Source organism: Rhipicephalus sanguineus, chromosome 5, assembly GCF_013339695.2.
Source record: "Rhipicephalus sanguineus isolate Rsan-2018 chromosome 5, BIME_Rsan_1.4, whole genome shotgun sequence".
Taxonomy (NCBI): domain Eukaryota; kingdom Metazoa; phylum Arthropoda; class Arachnida; order Ixodida; family Ixodidae; genus Rhipicephalus; species Rhipicephalus sanguineus.
In genome coordinates, this window is record NC_051180.1 from 8,694,889 (window position 1) to 8,718,484 (window position 23,596).

At 50.1% G+C, this 23,596-nt stretch overlaps 2 protein-coding genes across 2 annotated transcripts in view; both read right to left on the reverse strand.

Annotated features, from left to right (window-relative positions):
• Positions 1-23,596, reverse strand: part of LOC119393182 (vacuolar protein sorting-associated protein 72 homolog) — a 234,535-nt gene that overhangs the window by 41,228 nt on the left and 169,711 nt on the right. The window lies entirely within an intron of this gene.
• Positions 11,873-20,603, reverse strand: LOC119393178 (transmembrane emp24 domain-containing protein 7-like). The gene is given in 4 exon segments (XM_037660016.2): positions 11,873-13,708; positions 15,662-15,907; positions 20,336-20,392; positions 20,394-20,603. Coding segments are annotated over 4 exon segments (621 nt in total). The 5' UTR covers positions 20,484-20,603; the 3' UTR covers positions 11,873-13,480.

Sequence of the window (23,596 nt, forward strand, 5' to 3'; positions counted from 1 at the left end):
GCCAGGACAGTCCAATGAAAATTTCCATCTTCACCTCCGCCCCCAAAAGGGGAAGGTGAAACGCCGCCTCCTTCCCAACCCACGAAAGGAGAAAGAGGCACGTCCAGTTCGTCCCATGGCGAGGGAAGAACACTGCCCACCGCGCACACACGGCACAGCACGAAGACGTTGAGTCTTACGTGGAAGTCAATTTCGTAGTCTGTTGCAATGATGGTTATGCGCGAGGCAGACCACGAATTGTGGAAACAGCGGCAACAAGGCGCCACGGAGAACGTGGGAAATGCATCCGCAGACGGTTCCCAGACGCTGGGTCCTTTGTCCGGGGCACCTTGACGACAAAGCAAGCCGCCTCGACGGCCAACAACTCTTCCTAATCTGTCAGTCGGTCAGGCTTGCCCAAAGGGTTTTACGAGGGGCGCAGACAACCTGAGAATATTAGACGAACGACCTTCGTGTTGTCGCCGCTCTTGGGGCATCTCTGGAACCGCTGACCCGGAAGAAATCAGGGTAGTCTTAGCCGCAACGTCTCATGCGTCAAAGCGGCGCCAAGCCAGGCAGGCCGATCATAACAGCCCGTCCACCGTCACAGGAGGTCTCGAAGGGGTTGCAGCACCAAAGCACTCCGCAGAGACCGTAGATCTGCTCCCTTTGTAGACGTTGACGCAGGCTGCACCAATCTCTGGACCTGAGCCATGGCCAGCAACCGCCAGAAACGAACCACGCAAGACCCGAGGCACAACAAACATAGAGCACTCAACTGACCTCGAGAAATGCCAGGTTACAGTTTTGGTAAAACTCCCTAGAAATTTACAATTGGTGCGCTCACTCGTGAAAATCAAGAATCAGATAACGAAGCCATAACAAACTCAGACCTACTACGTGCGAAGCAAATCAACAGCCTAACGTTTTGTATCATTTCCCAGAGAGATTCACAGCGTTCAAGGCACGCAGGTGCTACGGGTGAAACAAAACGAAAGGAGGTAGTTAATGAATTACGCCTCTCACAGTAAGTAAAACTCAAAATCAAACTTGCGCGTATGAAAATAAAACAGAGAAACAAAAAACCTACACTACACTGATGCGCATACTAACAAGTGTGCTGCAATTTACACAAGGTTTATACAGAGGCTTTTACCCTCAACCTACTTCTCTGTTAAAAATCAACTTGCGCAAAACCCTCTACTCGGGTGTTAGGTTTCGCTAAAGGTAAGCAAGCACTCAGTTCAACAAGTATCTTAATGTCTGCAGTTATCATGAGGAAGAAAATAAAAGTTACAAAAATCGACATATTCCTTGCTCATCTGCAGACACGCGAACATTAAAAGCAAAACAATTCAAAACTGGATACAAGAGAAATTCTTGGTAGCCTTAGACTGTCCGAACATTATGCGGATAAAATAAATCAACAAAAGCAAAAACCTACACTTCACTGCAAAAACATAAGGTTTAAACAGAGGCTACTCTGTTAACATCAGCGCAAAACCCTCTACTCGGGTGCTAGCTTTTGCAAAATGTAAGCAAACAAGCAGTTTAACAAATATCTCAATGTCTGCAGTTAAGATGAGGAGGAAAATAAAACTCAAAAATCGACACAGTCCTTGCTCATCGGCAGACATGCAAACGTTAGACAGCTAAACAAAACAATAATAAAACTGGATACAAGACAAATTCTTAGTATCCTTCGTGACACTGCGTAAATTCATGCGGCACCCTTTCAGACGTGCTCTGGGGGGACGCGCATACCACAGTTGTCGATGGGCCAGATCGCGACGGAGGGACAAAAAGCCAACCTGTCCGAAGCACTCAGTAGCGGTGACCTTTGTTCCGCGGGCCCCGAACTTCGACAAAGAGGCACCCGGACGCCTAAGCTTCCTCATTGTGGGCCGCCCAGAGCAGCGGTCACTCTCTCGCAAACTTGGGGGAGGACCTTTGTCGTTACAGTCGCGTACGCACCACCTCGCTTTGCTCCACCGTTTAGCCTTCACCAAAGGTGATGAAACCAGGCGACTACTTCGGCGTCTCTTTTTCTTGGCCCTCGCGACACGCTTTATGCCTAATCTCGATTTGTGCGAGACCCGCAACTTTTGACTTTTAGAGAACCTTTTCGGGGTTTCCAGCCTCCGCTCGAGGCAACTTGGACCTTTCCCCGTTCTCCGAAGTTTTCGCTGGCGCCTTTTTCTTTCGGGGCGGCACGGAACGCTCACCGACTCGGCAATAATACTCGGAAGTAAATTGCTCAAAACTCCAGGCGGCTCAACTGGCTTATCCTCGGCGTTATTTCTAGCTGTCTGCACTTCAGAAACAACGCTACAATCGACACTTGCTAAACCAGCCGGCTCGCCATCAGATGTCTCTCCTTGATGAGAGTCATCACCTCGCGCTAATCTAAGCGCTTCATCACCTCGCGCTATGTTGAGCGCCTCTTCCTCTCGTGGTAAGCTAAGCGCCTCATCATCTGAACTTTTACAGTCTGCTTCGTTAGCGCTTTCTGCTTCCGGAACCTCATGAGCAGACTCACAGGCCATCGGATCCGTCATAGCTGCCGCCGATTCGTCACCAAAACAAAGGCCTTTCGAAAGCATATCCACGTCATTCTGAGAGGGATAATGCTCGGGCAGGTTTTGGGACACACTAAGTTTCCGTGGCGAGCAGTCTGAACGGTCCCTCACTCTCAACGCGGGCTAATGGCAAACACACACTTTCATTTTGAACTACTTGCCATGCACACGGGCGTTCCCCTGTGGTCACCTCATTTGTCAAAGAGTACGGATGTACTCTATCAAACGTTGCGGCAGAGTCCCGCGGTACGTTTTCCTCAACTAATTCCTGAATGGGGGGTTTCAATTGTTCCAGATCATTGTCGTTGCTGTCCCCAAAACAGAGAGCATTCCTAGGCTTGCGGCAGCCGATTGCGATGTGACCTAGCTCTTTGCAACGGTGGCATACAACCGGCTTCCTAGCCTTAAACGCCTTTTCTTTCTTTCGATCTTCTGAGTGGCTCACTGTAGACGTGGACTTAGCAGGACTGCCTTTCTTTTTCTTATCTGAGGGTGCTATCTCGTTATTCGGGTTACTTGATGCCTGATAAAGTGCTAAAGCCAATCGCCTTTTCTCATTTATCCTGTCTTCTTCAGCCCATCGTTTGTTCTTCTCAACTTCCTCCCAGCACTCCTCAATTTCATCATCCTCCGCCCCGCATTCCTGAATAGCCTTAATCAGCTGTGACTCTCTCTCTTCTCTCCCAACCTTAATTCCCAGCTCTTCACACAGTAGTAAGAGGTCTGGTCTCTCTAGCTTCTTTACCAACTCCATGGTCTTCACGAGTGAGGACTTTCTACCCGCCGTGACGTTAGGTAGCGAACAAGCGAAGCCTAGACGCACGGTAAAACACTGCCAGTTTTAGAACATGAAAACTAAAATGGTGAATAGCTGTGACGTATGGTAGCGGTACAACGAAGCCTATACGCCCAGAAGATTACACACATATTTAGAAAACTTCAAAAGCTAAAACCTGGCAAAACTCAAAGAAAGTCAAGCACTCACCATATCGTTGAGGCCCGAGTCAAGCATGGGTCATCCCGTTGCTGCTAACCAGTTCATGTGTTCCAGTTGTCAGCAGCATCCCACCGCTGCCACCAGTTGATGTAGTCGGGGGTCTGCCCAGAGGACCGGAGCCAGCCAGAGTCCCGGGGAGATGTCGAGGAGAGGAGCCCGGAGCTGTTAACAGTAACGTTTATTTACAGGTAGCGTGTTGCTACATGATGGGGTTAGCATCATGGAAGCTCTCGGAGCTCGTGAGAGCTTGAGAGAACTTGTGAGAGCTTGTTGGGAGCGCATCGGCGCTCGCATTTTATGTGCTGGCCTTCCCAGGGTTCCCTGTAGGAAAAAACAATGGAGGCCAGGACAGTCCAATGAAAATTTCCATCTTCACCTCCGCCCCCAAAAGGGGAAGGTGAAACGCCGCCTCCTTCCCAACCCACGAAAGGAGAAAGAGGCACGTCCAGTTCGTCCCATGGCGAGGGAAGAACACTGCCCACCGCGCACACACGGCACAGCACGAAGACGTTGAGTCTTACGTGGAAGTCAATTTCGTAGTCTGTTGCAATGATGGTTATGCGCGAGGCAGACCACGAATTGTGGAAACAGCGGCAACAAGGCGCCACGGAGAACGTGGGAAATGCATCCGCAGACGGTTCCCAGACGCTGGGTCCTTTGTCCGGGGCACCTTGACGACAAAGCAAGCCGCCTCGACGGCCAACAACTCTTCCTAATCTGTCAGTCGGTCAGGCGTGCCCAAAGGGTTTTACGAGGGGCGCAGACAACCTGAGAATATTAGACGAACGACCTTCGTGTTGTCGCCGCTCTTGGGGCATCTCTGGAACCGCTGACCCGGAAGAAATCAGGGTAGTCTTAGCCGCAACGTCTCATGCGTCAAAGCGGCGCCAAGCCAGGCAGGCCGATCATAACAATGCCAAAGGCAGCACACGCATCCACAAACACCTTGGCCGTGAAGTAGGACGCAGTGTCCGTGATCAACTCCGCCGGAAAGCCAAAGCGGGTAAAGACCTCGGTCAACTTGTCCCAGATTGCGCGTGCCGTTAGCTTACGAAGGGGAAACAGCTCGACCCACTTCGTGAAGTGATCTGTGACAGCCAGGAGAAAAACATGGCCTCTCCGGCTTCTTGGGAAAGGTCCCATATTTGTCACAGGCCGCGACTTGCCAGGGGTGTTGGCTGTCGATCGGCTGCATGAGCCCGGGGGGCTTGCCACCACGAGGCTTCACACATTGGCACACGCGGCATGAGCGGGCGTAGTGAAGGGCATCACGCTTCATGCCAGGCCAGGTAGCAGAGCGGCACAACTTTTGAAAAGTCTTAAGGCCACTCGCATGTCCGGCCAACCGCGAGTCGTGGAAATAGCCGAGGGTGGCTTTCCTTAGACTGCGGGGTATCACCACCTTGAAAGACTCCTGAGGAGCTTCTTCAGATGGGACATAGCGCAGGAGAACGCCATCAGCATCAAGCAGATACGAGTCCAACGTGCCCGCAGCAATACCAGTCTGCGTCCGGCACTCGGCGCCGACAGCAATACCAGCTGCCCGTTTGCGCCCGGCGGCTTGACCGCCCCGCTCCTCTTGGGAGCTCAGCTCTTTGAGCCCGTCAACAATTTGCTGACAAAACGGATCGTCCTGCTGTGCCTTAAGTAGGTCCTCTCTGCTGAAGACGATACCGGCTGACGTGACAGGGTCTACCAGGTATGCGTCCTCACCCGAGGCGGTCGACTCGAGAGCCACTGCGCCGTCGGGGTTCGCGCCGTTCGACCCATTGGAGCCAGGAGCACCTGAGTCTACTCGGTGCGAGTGCTCTTGGGAGTGGCGGACATAAGTGTCAGACGCCAGAACGGGGGCATGCGACAAGGCGTCGGCCACGACGTTCGAACTCCCTTTCCAGTAGCGCACAACAAAGTTGTACCGCTGCAAGGTCAACGCCCAGCGCGCGAGGCGGCCCGAGGGCTCGCGCAAGCGCTTAAGCCAGGTGAGTGCCATGTGGTCCGTCTCCACCACGAATGGCACGCCGTCGACGTAGCAGTCGAACTTCCGGAGAGCAAAGACTATAGCGAGACATTCCCGTTCAGTCACGCTGTAGTTGCGCTCGGCGGCGTTAAGTGACCGGCTCGCAAAGGCGACTGGCCGGAGGACGCCGTCGTGCTCCTGAAGCAGTACCGCTCCGAGACCCAGGTCGCTCGCGTCCGCTTGGACAACGAACTCCCTGTTGAGGTCGGGCAGCTTCAGATCGGCTGTGGCCACTAGAGCTTGAGATAGAGCCTTGAAGGCTCGCTCTTGCTCTGGCCCCCAGCTCCATCGTGCCGACTTTTCAACAGTGCGGTCAAGGGCGCTTGGAGGTCCGCGCAATTTGGGATGAACTGTCGGTAGTAGTTCACCATGCCCAAAAAGCGCCTCAGGCCCTGAATGTTCGCCGGCATCGGGAACTCCACAATGGCTCGTACCTTCTCCTCGCACGGCAGAACGCGACCGCTCTCGATGGTAAAGCCCAATAGCGAAATGCGAGTCTCAGCTATTTGAGCCTTCTTCGGGTTCAAGGTCAACCCGGCGGCACGCAACCTCTCGAGGACGTCCTCCAAGTGGCGGAGGTGCTCCTCGAACGTTCGAGAGAAGATGACGATGTCGTCGAGGTACGCCATGGCGTGTTGCCATTTAGCGTCCCCGAGAACGCGGTCTATCAGTCTCTGGAACGTAGCTGCAGCTCCAGAACAGCCAAACGGCATGCGGGTAAACTCGTACCTCAAGCCCTTGCTGACCGCCTTTGCGCAGCAACACAGGGATTGGGATGCCTGTCTTAACGAGATAGGCTTCTCCTTGCGGTCCACGGTGAACCGTTCAACCGGGTACACGCCCGCTTTCCTCAACTTTGGGAGAGAGCTGCCTAACCCCATGGACCGCGTTCTGCGGGGCGGCAGCGGGGCGTCCGCCACAAAAGCCGGCCCGTCTGGCTACGCGGCAGAACTGCGCTCACGGATGGACGCAGCCCTCGACCTGGCGCGTTCTAACCTGGCAAAAGCGCGAGCTGGACAGAAGGCTCAATACGACCGGTCGCATCGGGAAGTGCACTACGATGTCGTCGATCTCGTCCTCAGGCGCAATCACGTCTTGAGTGACGCTGCCAAAGGCATCTCTGCCTCCCTGTCGGCCAAGTGGTTGGGCCCATACCGAGTGCAGACCAAAGTGTCGCCTCGGGTGTACAGGCTGGCTGACTCCCAAGGGAGACAAGTCGGCGGTCCAGTTAACGTCTCCGACCTCAAACCTTTCGTTGCCCGCAGCAACGACTTGGGAGGGGGGGAGGCGGTCACCGAACCGCAGGAAAACCGGGAGAAGGCTGGCTCCAAGCCACGCCACCGGTACAATCTGCGGAAACGCACTTAAGCAACCTTTCTCCCACTGACAGGTAGCTGGACCTTATTCCATACCATGACAGTGAATGGAGAATAACCGCTAAGGTGCGGCGGCACACGTCGGGAAGTGGTAGAAGGCCCTCTTGGCCGAAAATACCCTCTGACGTGTTGGCCAAGCCATAACCTGGCAAGCGCCCCCTTTGTTGGGCAGCACTGTCAGGCAGGCACCCTTTTTGGCAAGCCGGCTATGCCGGGGACATTTCTGTCCACTCCTGCGTCACCCTGTCGTCTCCCTGCGCCTGGCTCTACTGGCATGACCTCCGCGATTTCCTGCTCGATTGCCCGGCGTAGGGGAGGCAGCAGTGTGGTCGACGGCTGTTCAACGTGCTGCGGGTGAGCGAAGGCCAGTAGAGAAAACTGGCGGGCAATTTCCTCGCGCACGAAGGACTTGATCTCAGCGAGCAAGATGGAGTGGTCCGACGTGGCCGACAAGCCAGCGAGATCGGCGTCGCGTGATGGAGGTCGACGCGTCATCAGCCGCTGCCGGCGCAGCTCCTCGTAGCTTTGGCACAGTGTGATGACCTCTGCCACAGTGCGAGGGTTTTTGGCGAGCAGCATGGTGAAGGCATCGTCGTCGATGCCTTTCATAACGTTCCGGATCTTGTCGGACTCAGACATTGTCGCATTGGCTTTCTTGCACAAGTCGAGCACGTCTTCAATGTAGCTCGTGAAAGACTCGCCGGCTTGCTGGGCTCGTTCACGTAAACGCTGTTCGGCTTGCAGTTTGCGAACGGCAGGGCGGCCAAACACGTCGATGATGGCGGTCTTGAAATCCGACCACGTAGCGAAATCGGATGCGTGGTTGTTGTACCATAGGCTTGCCACACCCGCGAGGTAAAACACGAGGTTGCTCAGTTTGCCTGCCTCGTCCCATTTATTGGGGACGCTCACACGCTCTGGGAGGCGGTGGGTTCAAACACCTTGTGGTGTAATGTGAACCCACTGCCGGTGGAACCGTGACTAAGTGCATATACATCCCTACAGCAGTGTGAGGGGCGTATTAGGTGCACTGTGACCGAGCCCTGTAACCTATAGGTTGCAGCTACTGGTCAAACGCGATTTCACTTCGATTAAGGCTGTAAAGTTGAACTGGGGCCGCCCAGCCTGTCGCTGAGCCTGTGGCCTGCTGTTCTCTGGTCCCTCCAGCTGTGACCTGGTACCCACCTTCTGCCCTGCAGTCACCTCCACCCTGCCTTGCCCACCTGGCAGCTTCGGTAGCCACCCTCGGCGGCTATTCCGCCCACTCAAGCTTTGGCCCAGGCCCGAGCGTGGTCGCTCCGGCCTCCGTTCCTGGCTGCCTGCTGTTCCTGTGTGGCCCCCGTCCCAGCGACTTCCGGCAGTGGGCTGCCGCACGCAACTGGCAGCCACGCCTCGTACGTTCCCGGCTGCCAACCTCTCCAGTCCGGCGAACTTCAAGCGGGCTGGCTGCCCGCCCTTGTGCAGTCTTGCCCCCGTTCCTCCTGGGCTGTGGACCTTCTTCCCGGCGGTGGGCTCTCCCCTTGTGGTGGAACTTTTGGTGGAACTTTTGTGTGGCCATGGTCGACTTTTGGACTTGTACCTTCAGGAAGACGACACCCCCTTGTTGGACTTTGCCCCGTTGGCCAGCCCCCTTGCGGCTGAGCTGACCTTGCCACTTGGCCTCGGACAGCCTCTTTCACAGGCTGGCCTCGGTCTTTAGGAGGGGGGAATGTGGGGATCGAGAGCGTCCTCCTACCTGGCGCCTCGTTCCCCAGCTGCCGCGCGCGTGCCGGCCGCGTAGCCCGGGCGCACTTAGGCACCGGTAATCGCCAAGATGGCGGCCAGGGCGCCTCTTTGTCTGGGCAAGCGTCGGCTCCGTCCCGCGCTGGCATGTCCGGGCACGCTACGCTGGCGTGCTGCGCGGGCCTACGTCACAACGCAGCGCCATTCCCCATTGGGCCGCTGGTGACATCCTCCTCTCCTACGAGCTAAGATGCGCCCGGCGATTCGCTCGTGGCGGCAGATACTCTCAGGCTAGCACGAGAGGTAGACGCGCTGCTCTGGCAGGCGGCTTCTCGTTCGTGTGCTCGACTGCTGTCCTTTGTGTGAGAGTCGTAGCGCCGCTGGCAAGCGTACTTGCTCGGTCTTGCGGAGTTCCCTTTACGGCCTGCAAGCCCGTGAGTGTCGTACTGTGCTGCATCTTGGGTTAATAAACCCGTATTGCTGTTACCCTGCCTCGTGCGTGGTTTCTGCGCCGTGTCGGAGAAAACGACGAACCCGGCCGCAGCGTCGTCGCACGCAGCGGCAGTGGAGAACGTCGCGTCCCTGCACGGTCGCGCTCGTAGGTTAGCCTAGTGCAAACCTATCTCCACAAAACATACTGTAATTACTTTTTTTCAGGGCGCACTCGCGATTAGCACTACCTTTTCCAGGCTCTGGAGGGCTTGACCTTTCATTTAACGCAAGAAAACGACAACTGAAAATATTCGTGTCAGTACCCCTTTAAGCCACTTAAGCGTTCTCAAAGTTTGCGTGCTTCGCAGGGAAAGAAAAGGTTGATATCGAGTTATTATTATTTTTTTTTTGCGCACAGCTCGAAAGAAACGGATAAGCACCAAACACCACACGCAAACATAAGCCGATCGGCTGGAACAACTGAGATGACTTGCCGCTTTTCACGAAAATTCAAATTTCATCACTTCCTTGTCACGTGTAGTTCCGGTCTGATGTAACAGCTAGAGTGGTTGCGCTTTTCGCACACCGGGCGCGGTCAGTTTCGGTATCGACCTTCAAATCTGATGACGAATATCTTCAATTACGTACAACTTTTGTGATTTGTAAAAAATGGATATGCCATAAATTGGAACGAACTAAAACTTTCTAATATGAACACCTGCCCTCAAGTCTCATAATTAATTAACGTGTTATATATTCCGTTTTCCAGCTCGTCGGTTCATCACACCAAGATGTACCACTCTTTGATATGACTTATTATACAAAGATATTTACATGGCACGGCCAGCGCCTCCTCTATTTTTCTGTGCCTGGGCGAAGGAGCGGAGCGCAATGGGATTGATTGATTGAAAACTTTATTGAAATATATACAAAGTGCTCTCGCTTGTTGGCTTCAATAGGAACCGACCGTCGGCGTTAGTGCGGCGTTTAGCCGCCGGGCGCCGCCACTGTAGTAGAGAAGCTGTCGCGTCGTCGCTCGCGGAAACGAATGCCGTGGCTGTATTCGAAGCTGCTCTATGGTTCAGTTTTCGGCTGTATTCGCGTTGTTTAAAGTATAATGAAAACTTGTAAACTGGAATCATGAAGCACTTGTCGTTCTGGGCAGCCAGCCAATTTCGAAGGCACGTGTCTTTCGCTGCTATTTGATCGAGACGCTCGCGCGTCGTCTGCTAGCCCGATACCAGAGAGCGCATGCCACTGATGCGCGGAAAATTTTGTCACCGTTACGTTCGCTTGACTGAGAGTCGGTTTCTGACTGTCTGAAAGTAGATTTTCGAAAGCAGCATTTGTCAAGAGCTAATACTGAAAGCTTGGGCGCTTAAAATTCCCCGATGCGTGCTACCGTCTACTGGTGTAGCACACCAAACGCGAGCCTGGAGTTCATGCACTAAATAGCATGAAATGTCACTAGACTGCTTCCAGGGATATACGTGATCGCCCGTCCCCTCCGTCGAGCTTTTGAGAATTACATTTGTTGCCACCGGGAGAAAGCAACAGATGATGCCAGAAAAAGAGGAGCTATGCCAAGTGATTCTACCATTTCAGAGCTTAAACCAGTTAAATCGTCGTGGTACGAAAAACAAACAAAAACCGCTACATACAGCTACAGACCAATTATCCCGCCTAATTACTGCAAGCCACCTCTACCGAACACCAGCGGCAGCTGGAATTCCATGGAACGACGGCCGAACAGTGTATTAATCGCGAAAGCCTTATAGATGCCTCATCAAACGCGAAAATTGACCGTTGCCGGCGTCAGCACGAGTAACGCAAAAAATAATTACGTGATGACGTCATCACGTACCAGTCCGTACCAAATTGCAAGAGACGACAAGACTAGTTCGTCAGACATCCAATTCCAAATTTCGACGAGTGCAGAGCGTCCTTAATGCGAAGCGCTTCCAGTTGTCTTGTTCAGTTCGAAAGTCCTCTCAGCAATAGGTGGTCTTCTAAATGAGGCGCCATGCAACAATCTTCCCCCGAGTCCCAGCCACTTATCCAAAGGCCTTTCTTTTGTGTAATGCAAGCGCCAAATTCAATTTTGGGAGCTGGAAACATTCCTTGGTCACCATTTTTGGCACCACATACTCGATTGCCAGCGGCTGAGACGTCACAAGATATTGCTAATTTGGTTCAAATTGAGGCAACATGAAACTAGCCAAAAATTAGCTAAGATGTTTTTTCTGCCACCACCGGCCTAAAAAAGCAGCCAAACTGGCGCGAAGTAGCCAAACCTAGCAACCCTGATAACAAGTACCTCCGGTGGCATCGCGGTGGCCTAACAGGAAACGACTCTCTCACGCCGTTTTCAAAGCATGCGGCAGGCTGCACCATGTGCGTTTGCATTCAGCGGCCCTGACTGTCCCATAGCCCCAAGATTTTCATTGTGGAAATGCCCAAATGGTCATCAGAGGCTCTCTAACATGCGGCCTCTAACATGCGGCCAATCAGTATTTTTGTATTGTTTTAATGTGAATACAGCAGGAAATTTGACGATTTAGTACTCCACAAAAAAACATAGCTATTTTACAAATTATCAATGGTACACAAACGGCACCGCATGCACGTGTTCGCAATGTTAACTTGCCCAACTTTGAACGTATGACTTCCAGTGTTCTGTGGGCAAGTGTCACTGCCATGGTTAAAGATGAAAGGATTGAACACATAGTGTGGTGCACAAGCAGTAACGCACAAGCATGCATGAACAGAGTTTTCGTAGTGCAAGTGCTCCCTTTATTGGTCACTCTCCAATTGCGACGCGGTCTCCAGATCACAAAAAAGAAAGAAAAAAAGCTGTTTTCCCACGCTTCACTACGATGGATAACTACTGGCCTTAGAATAGGTGCTCTTAAAAATATTAACTTCTAAATTCCGTTCTTCAGCTCATCGGTTCATCACACCAAGATGTACAACTCTTTGCTATGAATTATCATATAAAGATATTTACATGGCATGGCATAAGGGACATCAAGCTAGTGTGAGGAGATACCAATCATGACTGCTCTGTGAAAAGCACTGGGATGGGCATGGATACAGGGACACAACAATAAGGTGCATACCTTCTCAAGGACATTCAATCATGATGAAAATGAGTGGAAAATTTTGCGCTTCAAGTATGGTTCGTTACTTTCTAAATTTCTGTCTGTGCACTCTTTCAGTAACAAATTTTCCTCAGACAGTATTCATTGAGACAACATAGGCTCTGGGCCACCCTGCTTCCTTTGAGAATATCCACAGCCCTACATAGCAGAAGCTTGCACCATGGATTTGCCACATCCACAAAGACATAACAGCAAGCACTTGGCTGCTGAGAGCATTACATCTGCCTTGGGGACGTCCTATGAATTAGGTAAGCATAATTTTCCACACAAGATGCTAGTGGGCTCAACCTGGTCTGTTGGCTTCTTATGAAGTTGCATTGCTTTTTAATGAATTTCGTATCATTCATTGTACATACACCAAGGGCACAATTGTTTTAAGTTCCTACTTGCCTTACTGGTTTCATTACATTAAAAATTAAATGTCCTATTCAACAGTCATACAGGGACATGATTGTGATGCTTACCAGACAAGCAAGTTTCTTAGTGAACACCCTTTAGCAATGAGCCCTTTTGGGTAACCTTTACTGAAATGTGGCTCATTTATCTAAGCCTCACAGATCAGCTTCTGCCACTGTCACACTGCTTAACATGTTCTCCGATGGTCCACACCTCACTAGCAGCACATGTTGAGCGGTAGCGATGACAGAGAGTGCTTCAGAATCATGTAACACAAGATAAATGCCTCGCAGCTTTCCTTCCCTAACCAATCTGTCAACATTAGCTGTCTAATACCCTGTGCCTTCCAAGGGCCCCTGGGTCCACAATAAAGAAAAAAGGAAGACAAAAAAAAAAGAAGAAAGGACTGAGATTATGCTTGCTCTTTGCTGCACCCTTCAATGAGGCTGTGCAACGATTGATCGTAAAACCATCGACTTCAATGAGAGCTGTGCAATGCTGTCAATTCGTAATCGGCATTCCTGGAATGCTCACTTCAAATCAACGCATGGCTGAAAACTGTGCAATGACTAAGTTCCAACCACACCCCCCCAGTTCCATCAGATGTGTGTAGGTATCACCTTGACATCGCCTTCTACCACGTACAGTTCCCGGTGCCCTGTGATCGAGCAACCAGCAATGTGCTGTATTATCCCAGTGAATAAAAAAAAAACGAAAAGAAATAAAAGAAACAGGGAAATGGGCAAAACGAAGGCGGCTCAGTCAGAAAAGGGCGGATTGTGGCTGGCAACAGTGAGGCAGGAAGGGCCCGGGGAGCAGTTTTACGTGGACACGATGGTTTTGCGCTCTGTGAAGAAGCCCTTGAGTACAAAGACTTGTCCGATGAAGATGACCAGCATGGCTACAGTTTCACCGATCGACCAGTAAAGCACTCGTGCATTCAGGTCCTCGGCACGCTTGCGGCCCTGTGCCTCGCGCAGCCGGTGGTGCGTCTGGTAGTCCACTATGGTGTTCAGGTTGCTGTGCATATTGTCGGACGAAGACTCCATCTGCAAGAGCACCACAAACCATGAATCAGATAGACAGAAGGGCTTCACAAGGTGTGCAAATTTACTTTCAATGAAGTACACGTAGCTGCACTTGCTGCAGCATTTTATAGACGATGGTTCTTCACCTTCATTAACGAGCATATAGAACAAGAAAAACTGTGTGGCGTTGCGCTGGACATTAAAGAAAGAGGTTAAGCTACTGTGAGTAACCATGTGACAGAAGCACGCAGAAGTAGGTTGGATGACTGCTTCAACAATGAAATTTGCTTAACCAGAACGCAGGAACCAATGTCTGACTATGCGAGCAGTCACTCCAACGTTCTTACGAGGTAGGAGGGAATGCAGATGATGCACTTTAGTGGTACAAGTTTTAGGAAGTAAGATCAAGCAACGTATGCACATTCTAAGCTCAACCAGAACTTCACGTTCTGCACCTGAAGCAATTCAAGTCGAGGCGAAACAGCAGGACTGCCTCAGTTTTATTCCAGCGTGGTGGTCGATAGTCGGTGACCTCTTTTTTCTGCAGCTCAATCTGCAATGACCTTTTTTTTTAATTTTATTTGGGACAAAAATACACATTTATGCAGCATAACTGCATTTTTGCAGCGAAGATATGAAAGAAATTTTTACAACCGTTCCGACGTGGCAACGCAGCACACAGTATCGGATTTTAAAGAACAGTCAACAACTTAACCAGCGTTATGTCTGGAATATTTACATTGAGACGAATTATGAACGATTACAAAGGTTACCTTGCATTTATGTCACCATAATAGACATTCTTGCGCACCTTTTTTAGCCAGAAATGGCTCGTTTCTTAGCTCACATCACCTTTCAACGCCTTCACATTACAGGTTGGGAACAAGTTTACACAGCGACAGCAGTCCAAAGCATTTTCTTGTAGTCCAGAAACTCATACTGGCATAAATTAGCAAAGGTTCAGCGGCCGCGGCCGCTGTAGTCCTGACTATTCCTCAGTTTCAGATGTTACTGATCGTCGATCTAATTTCCTGCCTGGCAAGTGTTTTTCAGTTTCTGGTCCTGCATTTACAAGCAATCAATAAACTAGATTACAAGAGTAATGGTCAAATAAATAGCGAGAGAAAGGGCAAGTTAACCTAAGCACTAATACTAATTTTGGCAAGACAGCACAAGGCTGTTTATTTTTAAAATTTGCCACATCAGCACTTCGTTGTTTCAATACCATTCAAAAGCAAATCTATCACGTCCTTCAGCAAACATTTGGCTTGGTTTGGGTAGTCACAAAGGAAGTTTTAAGGAAATGCTGGAGTAGAAATGACGTACGAAAAGTGAAGCCAGACCTCCACCATCTTGTTAGAGGCACAATGAAACGTTAGCTTGTAGTGAAGAAAACGTAGCATTTCCCTCATGCACCCTAAAAGTTTAAGATGGTGAATTGTTCTAGAGAGATACTGCCCAATGTATCTCTTTGTGTTACTGGTTTAATTGAGAAGCCTCAAAGTCTAGGCAAGAGATGAAAAATTCGTAAACACGAGTGTCGCTGGAGCCGACGTTTCGGCAAGCGAACTTGTCTTCTTCCAAGGCCTTGAAACGGTGGCTCCAGAGACACCAGTGTTCACGAATTTTTCATCTCTTCAAGCTTCCATCTTCCCCTGAACTTCTGTGTTTTTTTAAAGTCTAAGCAAATTTTATTAGAGATGCCGTCACCAATACTCATCTGGATGGATTACTTTCATTTGGAACAGCTATCTCTTATTTTATAGTTAACCTCGCATTTTCGTCAGCACTTGATCCCTAGTTGGGCATCACAAAGAAGGCAATGTTTTTGAGGAAAAGTAGAGGCAAATGCTAGCTTCACATTTGCTGCTAAGAAGTTGCGAGTGCCTTTACTCCAGAATTCTTAAAAACGTTCTTGTTGGAGACACGAGCCTATAGCTACCTCAATTACGATCGTGTGGAGTTTACAAGCACCTTGGTCATGGCCGTGTAGTGTTCGCCGAGTCCCGGCAAGGGCTTCTCCTCGCCCACCTGGAAGTTCATGTAGACCATCTTGTGCGAGAAGGTGGAGAACTCATTTGAGAAGCAGGCTGTGTACGTGCCCGTCGTCTTGGGCATGATCTTGACCGTGTCAAACTGCTTTTTCACACCCTGGTACAGTGTCTCATCATTCGGCCCCTTCAGCGTCATGTCCACATCGTAGTGGCCGCCTGTGACCACCTGCAAGAAGGAGCGAATCCCGTAAGCAGGGCTGACCTTTACAGTGCTGACAAGATTTGGTTGCGACCTTCAAAAGAAGAAGAAAGAAAAGTCATGTCAATCCAGACACATATAGGCATGCAAGAGAAGAAGGGCCGAGGTCCTTGAGCAAGGGGTGTCACCTCCAGTGCCACCCCTGTTCAAGAATTTTTCATCTCTTCAAGCCTCCACCTTCTCCTGAATTGTGCCTTGTAATATTCCTCACCTGCCAGTTGCATGTAGGCTGGCTGTGTGAACATGTAAAGGTGCAATGCACTAGACACTACTGCACAAACCAGCCCACACTGTTTGCTTCTGAACTTTGGGTAACCACACTGTGCTGGTGCACCAGCCACTCGACATAGTAACTGATCCTGCACTGACTCAGCACAGTGTCTATTTCATCAACATTGGAAAGAAAGAAAAAAGCCACATGACCTAAAATTCTCATTCCCAATAATCCCACAAATGAAAGCCCCTATGTGGCCATACATCACATGCAATCATTATGTATAGAAGGCAATGTGGGCCCAACTGGTAAGGATGACAGAAAATACTGTTATAACAAACGTTCACTCACAAGGGTGGTAATTCAGGCTAGCTGGTTATTCACGATCATCGAAACAGCACATAAACAATGCACGAACACATAAGATGAGACACAAGTGCTGTTCACTACAAATGTTTACAATAAATGAAAGTATTATAAAAGTGCTTAACTACATCCTGTTGCAAAGCTACCAACCACTTTAAACATGTAATGGCTGAAATAATCAGAAGCCATTGCAGCAAGTGTTCCATCTCATGTCGATTAAGGCAAGTCTTATTAGAACAAAACATGAGACACACATGCAAGGGAATGTTCAATGCCTCTCCAACTGCCCTAAGCAGAGCAAGCTCTTGTCTTCTCACACAGGTGAGTAAAATATCCAAATACAGAAGCCCTAGTTCTTGGAGAAGACAAAAGCGTCTTGTTCTATCATAGACCTAGAGAGTTGGTAGGGCAGCGCTGATGCCCCTATGTTGTCAGTGGAGCACTGTTAGGTTTGTTGTTTACATGTGCACCTGCCTGTCTAAGGGCGGTCATGGCTGCAGCAGCAGACATTCTCCTAAAAGGGCCACCTTAGTTTGCACCCTTTTGTGTATAAATTCACTCTCTGCTAACTCCCATTTACTTGCATTTCACTTTTTGGCGGAAAGCTGGTCTGTAAGCGACTCTCGTCGGCATTCAACAATCCTTTCATATCCTTTTCATCCTCAAGGTGCCCGAGAAAGGTAGAGACCTCCTCATCCCACTTATCGCTCAAAGCAAAGCTACGAGCTCACCCTCCCACAATGAGCAAAAAAGAAAGACAGCTGCGTGCACCGGAAACGAGTGTTGTTCCATCTCTTGGACACCACACGGGGAACAGTAATACGCATGCCATTGTGGGTCACGAGAATGTAGGTGTCCATCAATTCGTCACTGGTTGTTGTCCGATAGAAAAGCGTGTTGCCAGTTCGCACATGAGCATGACGGAAAGATGCGACCATCGTGTGTTGTTCTGCGGTTTCCATAGGGTCGAAAATGTTAAAAGCAGTTGCTTGTAGCCTGGCACGAAGTTGTGGGCGAGTGGTCAGCTGTGCGGTGTGAAGGAAGAATCGCTGAGTGCAATGGGACCTCCCGATACAGTCAGCAAATGCATAGTGCAAATGAAAATTATCGACTACGACACACAAATGGAGGTGAGCTTAACAGCGAAGCTATTCTAGCTCGGCGTAACATGTCGTGGCGCAAAATTATCGTCATTATGAACCGGCATGCACTCTCTTCGTCCTCTCTCATCTTCTGCTTCGTTCCTAGAACACATGCCCCGACTTGTCCAGCGTATAGCAAGGGGAAGCACAAAGCAAAGGAGAGATGTGAGGGTGAGGAGGACGGCAAAGAAAGAGAGAAACAGAGGGACAGAAAGAAAGAACATCTGGGCGAAAAAAATTCCTTACGAGACGGTGGGATTTGAACCCACGTACCCACAATCCAAAGGCGAATGTCTTAACCACTTGGCTATCCAGGCACGCTGACAGAACGTAGCACAGCCTCGTCTTGTATCAACGTTGCTTGTATAGGATCATATAGCAAAGGGGTACAAAAGGGAAGTGAGGGTGAGAAGGAGGGAAACGAGGAGGGGAGAGAGTAAATCATAGCACATAAAGAATGAGAAAGAGAGAAATAGAGAGAGAGAAAAAAAGAAAGAGGAAGCGAGCGAGAAATAAAGAGAGAGTGAGACGAATACGGGAAAGAAAAAACAGAGAAAAAGAGAGGGAGAACGAAAGCGAAACCTAAAGAGAAACAAAGAAGGCTGCCCAGCTCTACAGAGAAATATAGAGAGATAGGTTGCTCAACGAGTGGTGACAGGCCCGTGCTTCACTGTGCCAAGCTTAGAGACTGTGCCAACTTCCCTGCATTTTTAAAATTTTTCGGTGCCCTACGAGTGCTGAGCTATCGAACTCTTTTCATTCCCAGTGAAGTGCATGGTGCAAATGTGCATCTGATTCGACATCAGATGGCAAGACGAAATCATGCATCAGAGCGAAAGACGCAAGTAGGCATTGTGCCCCTCCAGGTGGCAGTTGTCAGCCTGCTGCCCTCCCCGTTTCTGTGTTCTTGTAGGTTTGTGTATACATATCAAGTAAATAACAAAAGGCACATGAGAGTGAGGACATCTATAGACAAAGTTTGAGGTGTTTATGCACCGCACAGCTGTGGTTGAAAGCTTTCTACTTTAATTTCATATGATTTCTATAGGAACCAGCAGAATTTCACAGGTTGTTTTTGAACAGTGTTTCTGCAGCTGCTGTGGCAGCCATGCACACTGCAGGATAGGAAAGTGCCAGACTTTCACTAAGTTTTGACGTCCTTTCAGTGAGGTACCCTGCTGCTCTATCCCAACTGCAAGCCCAGAAGCAACATATGACAAACATGCTTTTCATGCTGCCAGTTTAATTCAAAACAGCAGCACACATGTTTAACTGTCTATGAACACCTGGGCAACCTTACCAATGACATGACAGCACTATTAACTGGCAAATAATCCCACAAACATAAGAAACACAAGACATGTCCTTTTTTTTTTCATTTTACCTTTCTGTGCAACAAAGCAGCGCCTTTTAAGCACCCCGCAGACAACTCAGCCATTGCTCTGTATGTCCTCATGTTTAGGAACAGCTTGCTCCTCATTGTTCAACATAAAATGTGAACATCAAGGGGATACAGTAGTACTGTACAGGCTCCTATAAACACATCATGCTGCGCTGCAGACAAAAGAAACCAGTATTCGTGCATATGGCCTTTTTGCAAATTTCACATTTTGTATCAGCGGCTCTGAATTTCTTTACCTGCGATCATTCACGCTAGCAAAAGAAACTCTACTTCGCATTTAGAATCTCGAAAGAAATCCTGCGTCTGCTATAAGACTGTCTTTTGTGGCTGTTACTACCAGCGTGTAGCGTCAGGGCTTGATCCACACGGACGCAAACATAGCCTCGAATACAATAGCTGCTGTTCCCATGCAACGCCGCTCGAGCACTCTCGGCAGAAGGCTTTCTGCAAATGTAGTGAGCATTTTTTGCAAAAGTTTTATAATCTTCGTTCGCGTGATATGATTTACATTTCAAATTAAAGTACCTTTAATGTATGCCTTCAATGTGGTGTTGACTTAAACACTGCATTTTTCACAGAAGCCGCAACCTGCACATAAGGAAACAATTGTTTGCTAGTACCTGGCAAAGAAAGGTATCCTTGCGTATTTTACTCCTACAAGGGGGCTTAAAAGACTAACCGCAGATGCGACAGAGGAAACCAGGGGCGTAGCCAGGGGGGTGGGGGTTCAACCCCCCCCCCTCCGAAAATTTTCAATTTGCTTGCGTAAATATACACGCACACATACAAACGTACGCACAAACACATAAAGTATGGCTGAACCCCCCCCCCCCCCCCCCCGAAAAAAATTTCTAGCTACGCCCCTGGAGGTTACGATTTGTGCTAAGGTCCGATCGATCGGAACACATCAAAAACACACACATCACATAGCCTCTCTTTTCCTGGACACAGTGTCACAAAAGAGATGACGCAGCGAAACGCACACCATCTAAGGTTAGCATCAACGCACACTCACGCCATACCGCACTGGGGTGGACGTGAAGAGCAACGATTCGCGACACGGCGGAGTCACAAAATAAGTTACTGGCGGCACTCCAGATACAATGTGAACGTTGCCTCATAACGACTTAGTTTCGTAGCATATGACAACGCGCTAAGGTTGACCACCGGCACGCTGTCGAGACAGACGACGGCGGCAGCATACTGCGTCGACGAATGTCGCTGCCTTCAGAGTATGCGTGGTGGACATGCACCACGTTGGGAACGGTTACCTGAAATTCCACCGTGGTCTGTTTGTTAGCCTCGATGTCCTCGTGAAAGCACTGTTTAGGAGTTGTCCGGCAGCTCAAAAGTCAGCTCTACACCAGACGCAGTCTGTACGATGGCCACAAAAGCTATAAGCATTCGCATGGAGCACATAGTGTGACGTATAGACGAGCAAGAACACGCATTAAATAAATAAGGCCACTTTGGCACCGTAATAAGTCCGATTTTCACCAGGTTCCAACGTGTACAGCGGCAGACGCAAGCGGAAGTTTGACGGCGGCACGACAGCGCCACCCCGTAACGACAAATGCACTTCCGCCCAAAGGCACGCTACTAAAATAAGAGGCACCATCTAGAAATATATACAAGCTTTTCAATCAATTGAGCAACAGCCTCTGCAGCAGCAATTAATCAACGATGTTTGTACTGTTTCGGTTTCTGCTGCTGCTCCTCTTCGCCACTTTGTGTCCCGCCCGACGAGTCGCACACACGTCACGATTCCCCGCAAACTCGCCCGACTGTAGACATCGCTGAACTTACCAATCACAAGGGAAAAGGTTTCATGGCAGCTTCATAGCTTGCCTCCTGAAACAGTTTGTTGTGTTACAGAGGTGGGGGGGGGGGGGGGCAGTCTTGTGTAAATGCATCGATTTCGACTACGGTCGTACTGGTCGTACCGCGTTTGGTTGGCTAATAAGTAATAATAAATCAAGAGCGCGGTGTTTGGATCAGTGACATCGCTCCCTGTAGCGTCCAGCGCGATCGTCGGGACGAAAGCGCTTGCGACAAATCCCTGCGGCTCCGCTCGTTCTTGAGGGATTTGAGAAATTAAGAGAAGGCTAGAGAGCCCAACCGGCCGAACTACGCGTGTGCTACCGTTGAAGATTATAGATTATAGGCTCCGTGCAGACGTAACTCCGCTCGGCGTCCCTAGCGGCAAGAAGCGCAGATTTGGCGGGATGCTCTGACGCGCTCGCAATGGGATGAAGTCGAGGAACTATGCCTTTTACGATGACTACACTTTTCGTGCTTCTCGCGCTTGGCTAGTGACCAGAGCGACGGTACGTCCGCGTTATCAACGCGATCAGTCAGCCGCAGGTGGTGGACGATAAGAATAATATAGCATACAACATCGCTCCGCGATTGCACCCCTGCTCGCTCCACGCTCCCGCTGTGACAGCGCGAGGTATTTTCGCGGGCAGTTCGTTTTGTGCCGGTTCCGCTGTTCGTAGGAATGCCGAACTCCAGGAATAATTGCTGCGTTGTTGGGTGCAAAAACCCCTACAGGAATTCTCTGGGCACGCGTTTTTACCGGTTTCCATTTAGAGAATATGAACGGAATCGGCGTGAACGGTGGATCGCACTCGTTCGACGACAAAAGTGAGTTTTCTAAATAGATGTTTTTTTTTTTTCTGGGGTTGCATGTGCCCGTGATTGTTGATCTGCCGAGCAACACCTCTTCCACGACGCCGTGAACGTGACCCGCTTCGAGGAGTTCCCTGCCCTTCTTCAGGTTAGCTCCTCGGAAGAAACTATCTATATCACGTAGCTCTCTGAATCCAAACGTAATAATAATTGGCACGCTTTGCAGTGCCATGGCAGCAAAACAGGAGCCGCGACGACGAACTCGGCTGCACTGAATAAGTCGGCGCAGCGAATGCAGTGCCATGGCCGTTCGATGGAAAGCGTTTTTTTTTCATTCAGCGGCCATGACAGTGCAATTGCTGGTATTGCCGGTTTCAAGCTGCCGCTAAGTTCGCTGCCGCGTTAGCTCGAGGGTGATAAGCTGTGATTGTTTAGTGAGTGAGACGGCCCGCGTTACACGTGCGCAGTTTCGCTCAGCGGGCTCGTCACCTCCGTTGTCTTCCCCCAGTTAATGCATTTTATGTTGCCGCGTTCGCCTGATACACGAGGTCTGGCAAAAAGAAGCACACGCGCTAACTCTACGTTCTCTGACAGCTGATAACAATTTGACGTCTTTTGGAAGCAAACGGGAAAGAGAACGCTTCATGCGAAGCACCAAAACACGGCGCAGTGGCTTGCCTCCCCCCCATCCCGCCAAATCTGCTGCCGTGGCCGCTTTGGCGCTGGAGGCAGCGCGCGACTGCGGCGGCTCCTAACGTATGCACGGTGCCCATAGTCCCACAATCACCACAATTGCATCCGTGTTTTCTGCGTGAAAATAAAAACATTGCTTTATTTTCTACGGGGCGCTGTTTGAAGAGAGGGTCAGCGCGCACCAAGGAGATATTTATATTTGTTTTGATTCATGCAGCGTCATTTCGTGTTTTTGCACTTGTGAAAACGTCGCACCTTTTACGTGCACCTCACAGTCAAAATGGCGCCTTCGTCTTCAGGTGAGCGCTCGTCACCCTCCAGCTTTCCCGACGACTCGCCGAGGGAGCTTCTGACGAATTTCACTAACAAATGGCTGTGTAAGCCTGCGACGGCCGCTCGAATAATGAAATGGCCGTCACAGGAGGTACGGAAGGTTCACAAACCAAAACTAAATTCGAACGCGCGCCGAACCAGAGTAGCTAAGTAAAGTCACTGGAACGGGAAAAGTACCGCGTTCCTTTTCTCTTCGCCGCCGCGCCCTTTCGGTGGCTTCGCCACATAAATGGGCCAGCTCGCTCGCCTCGCTAGTGTCTCCCGGCCGCAGACGGACGGCGCGTTGGAGGGCGATTGTTTTTATAGGCTCAGGAAAGCGTGCAGCAACATTACGACATCCCGTATCGTTTTGAGACTTCATCGAAAGCCCATCGAGGCATCGAAGAATACCCGGGTGCTGCGCTTTTGGGTGCAGCAACCGGCGGGAAACGGGCAAGGCCCTCTTTGCCATTCTCAGCGGGAAAAAGGATGCCAAACGACGGGCTGTGTGGCTGAGCAGAATAAGGCGGGAAAAATTTGTTCCCACGACTGATACCTGCCTTTGTGAGGTAAGCGCTTCATTGAGAATTCGCAAATGTTGTTTCGGGGATTGTTTGCGCCTACCCTGCACTAGTGCAGCTTGTTTCGCGTGGTTGTCGCAGGAGGTTCATGCAGAATAACATTGCCGGGCGGCTCTTCATTATGTTTGGCGTAAAATTGACGCCTTTTGGCTCACATATAATGATCAGTGCGCCATGAAAACTGACTCCTACAGATTGGTACTGCCTGACGTATGACGAACACAAATAACAGGTGGTAGCATGAAAATAATGGCTGACGCTCTCGCGGCCGGTTCGCTTGCTTGATATGCACCAAAATCGGTATTGCGTGACGTG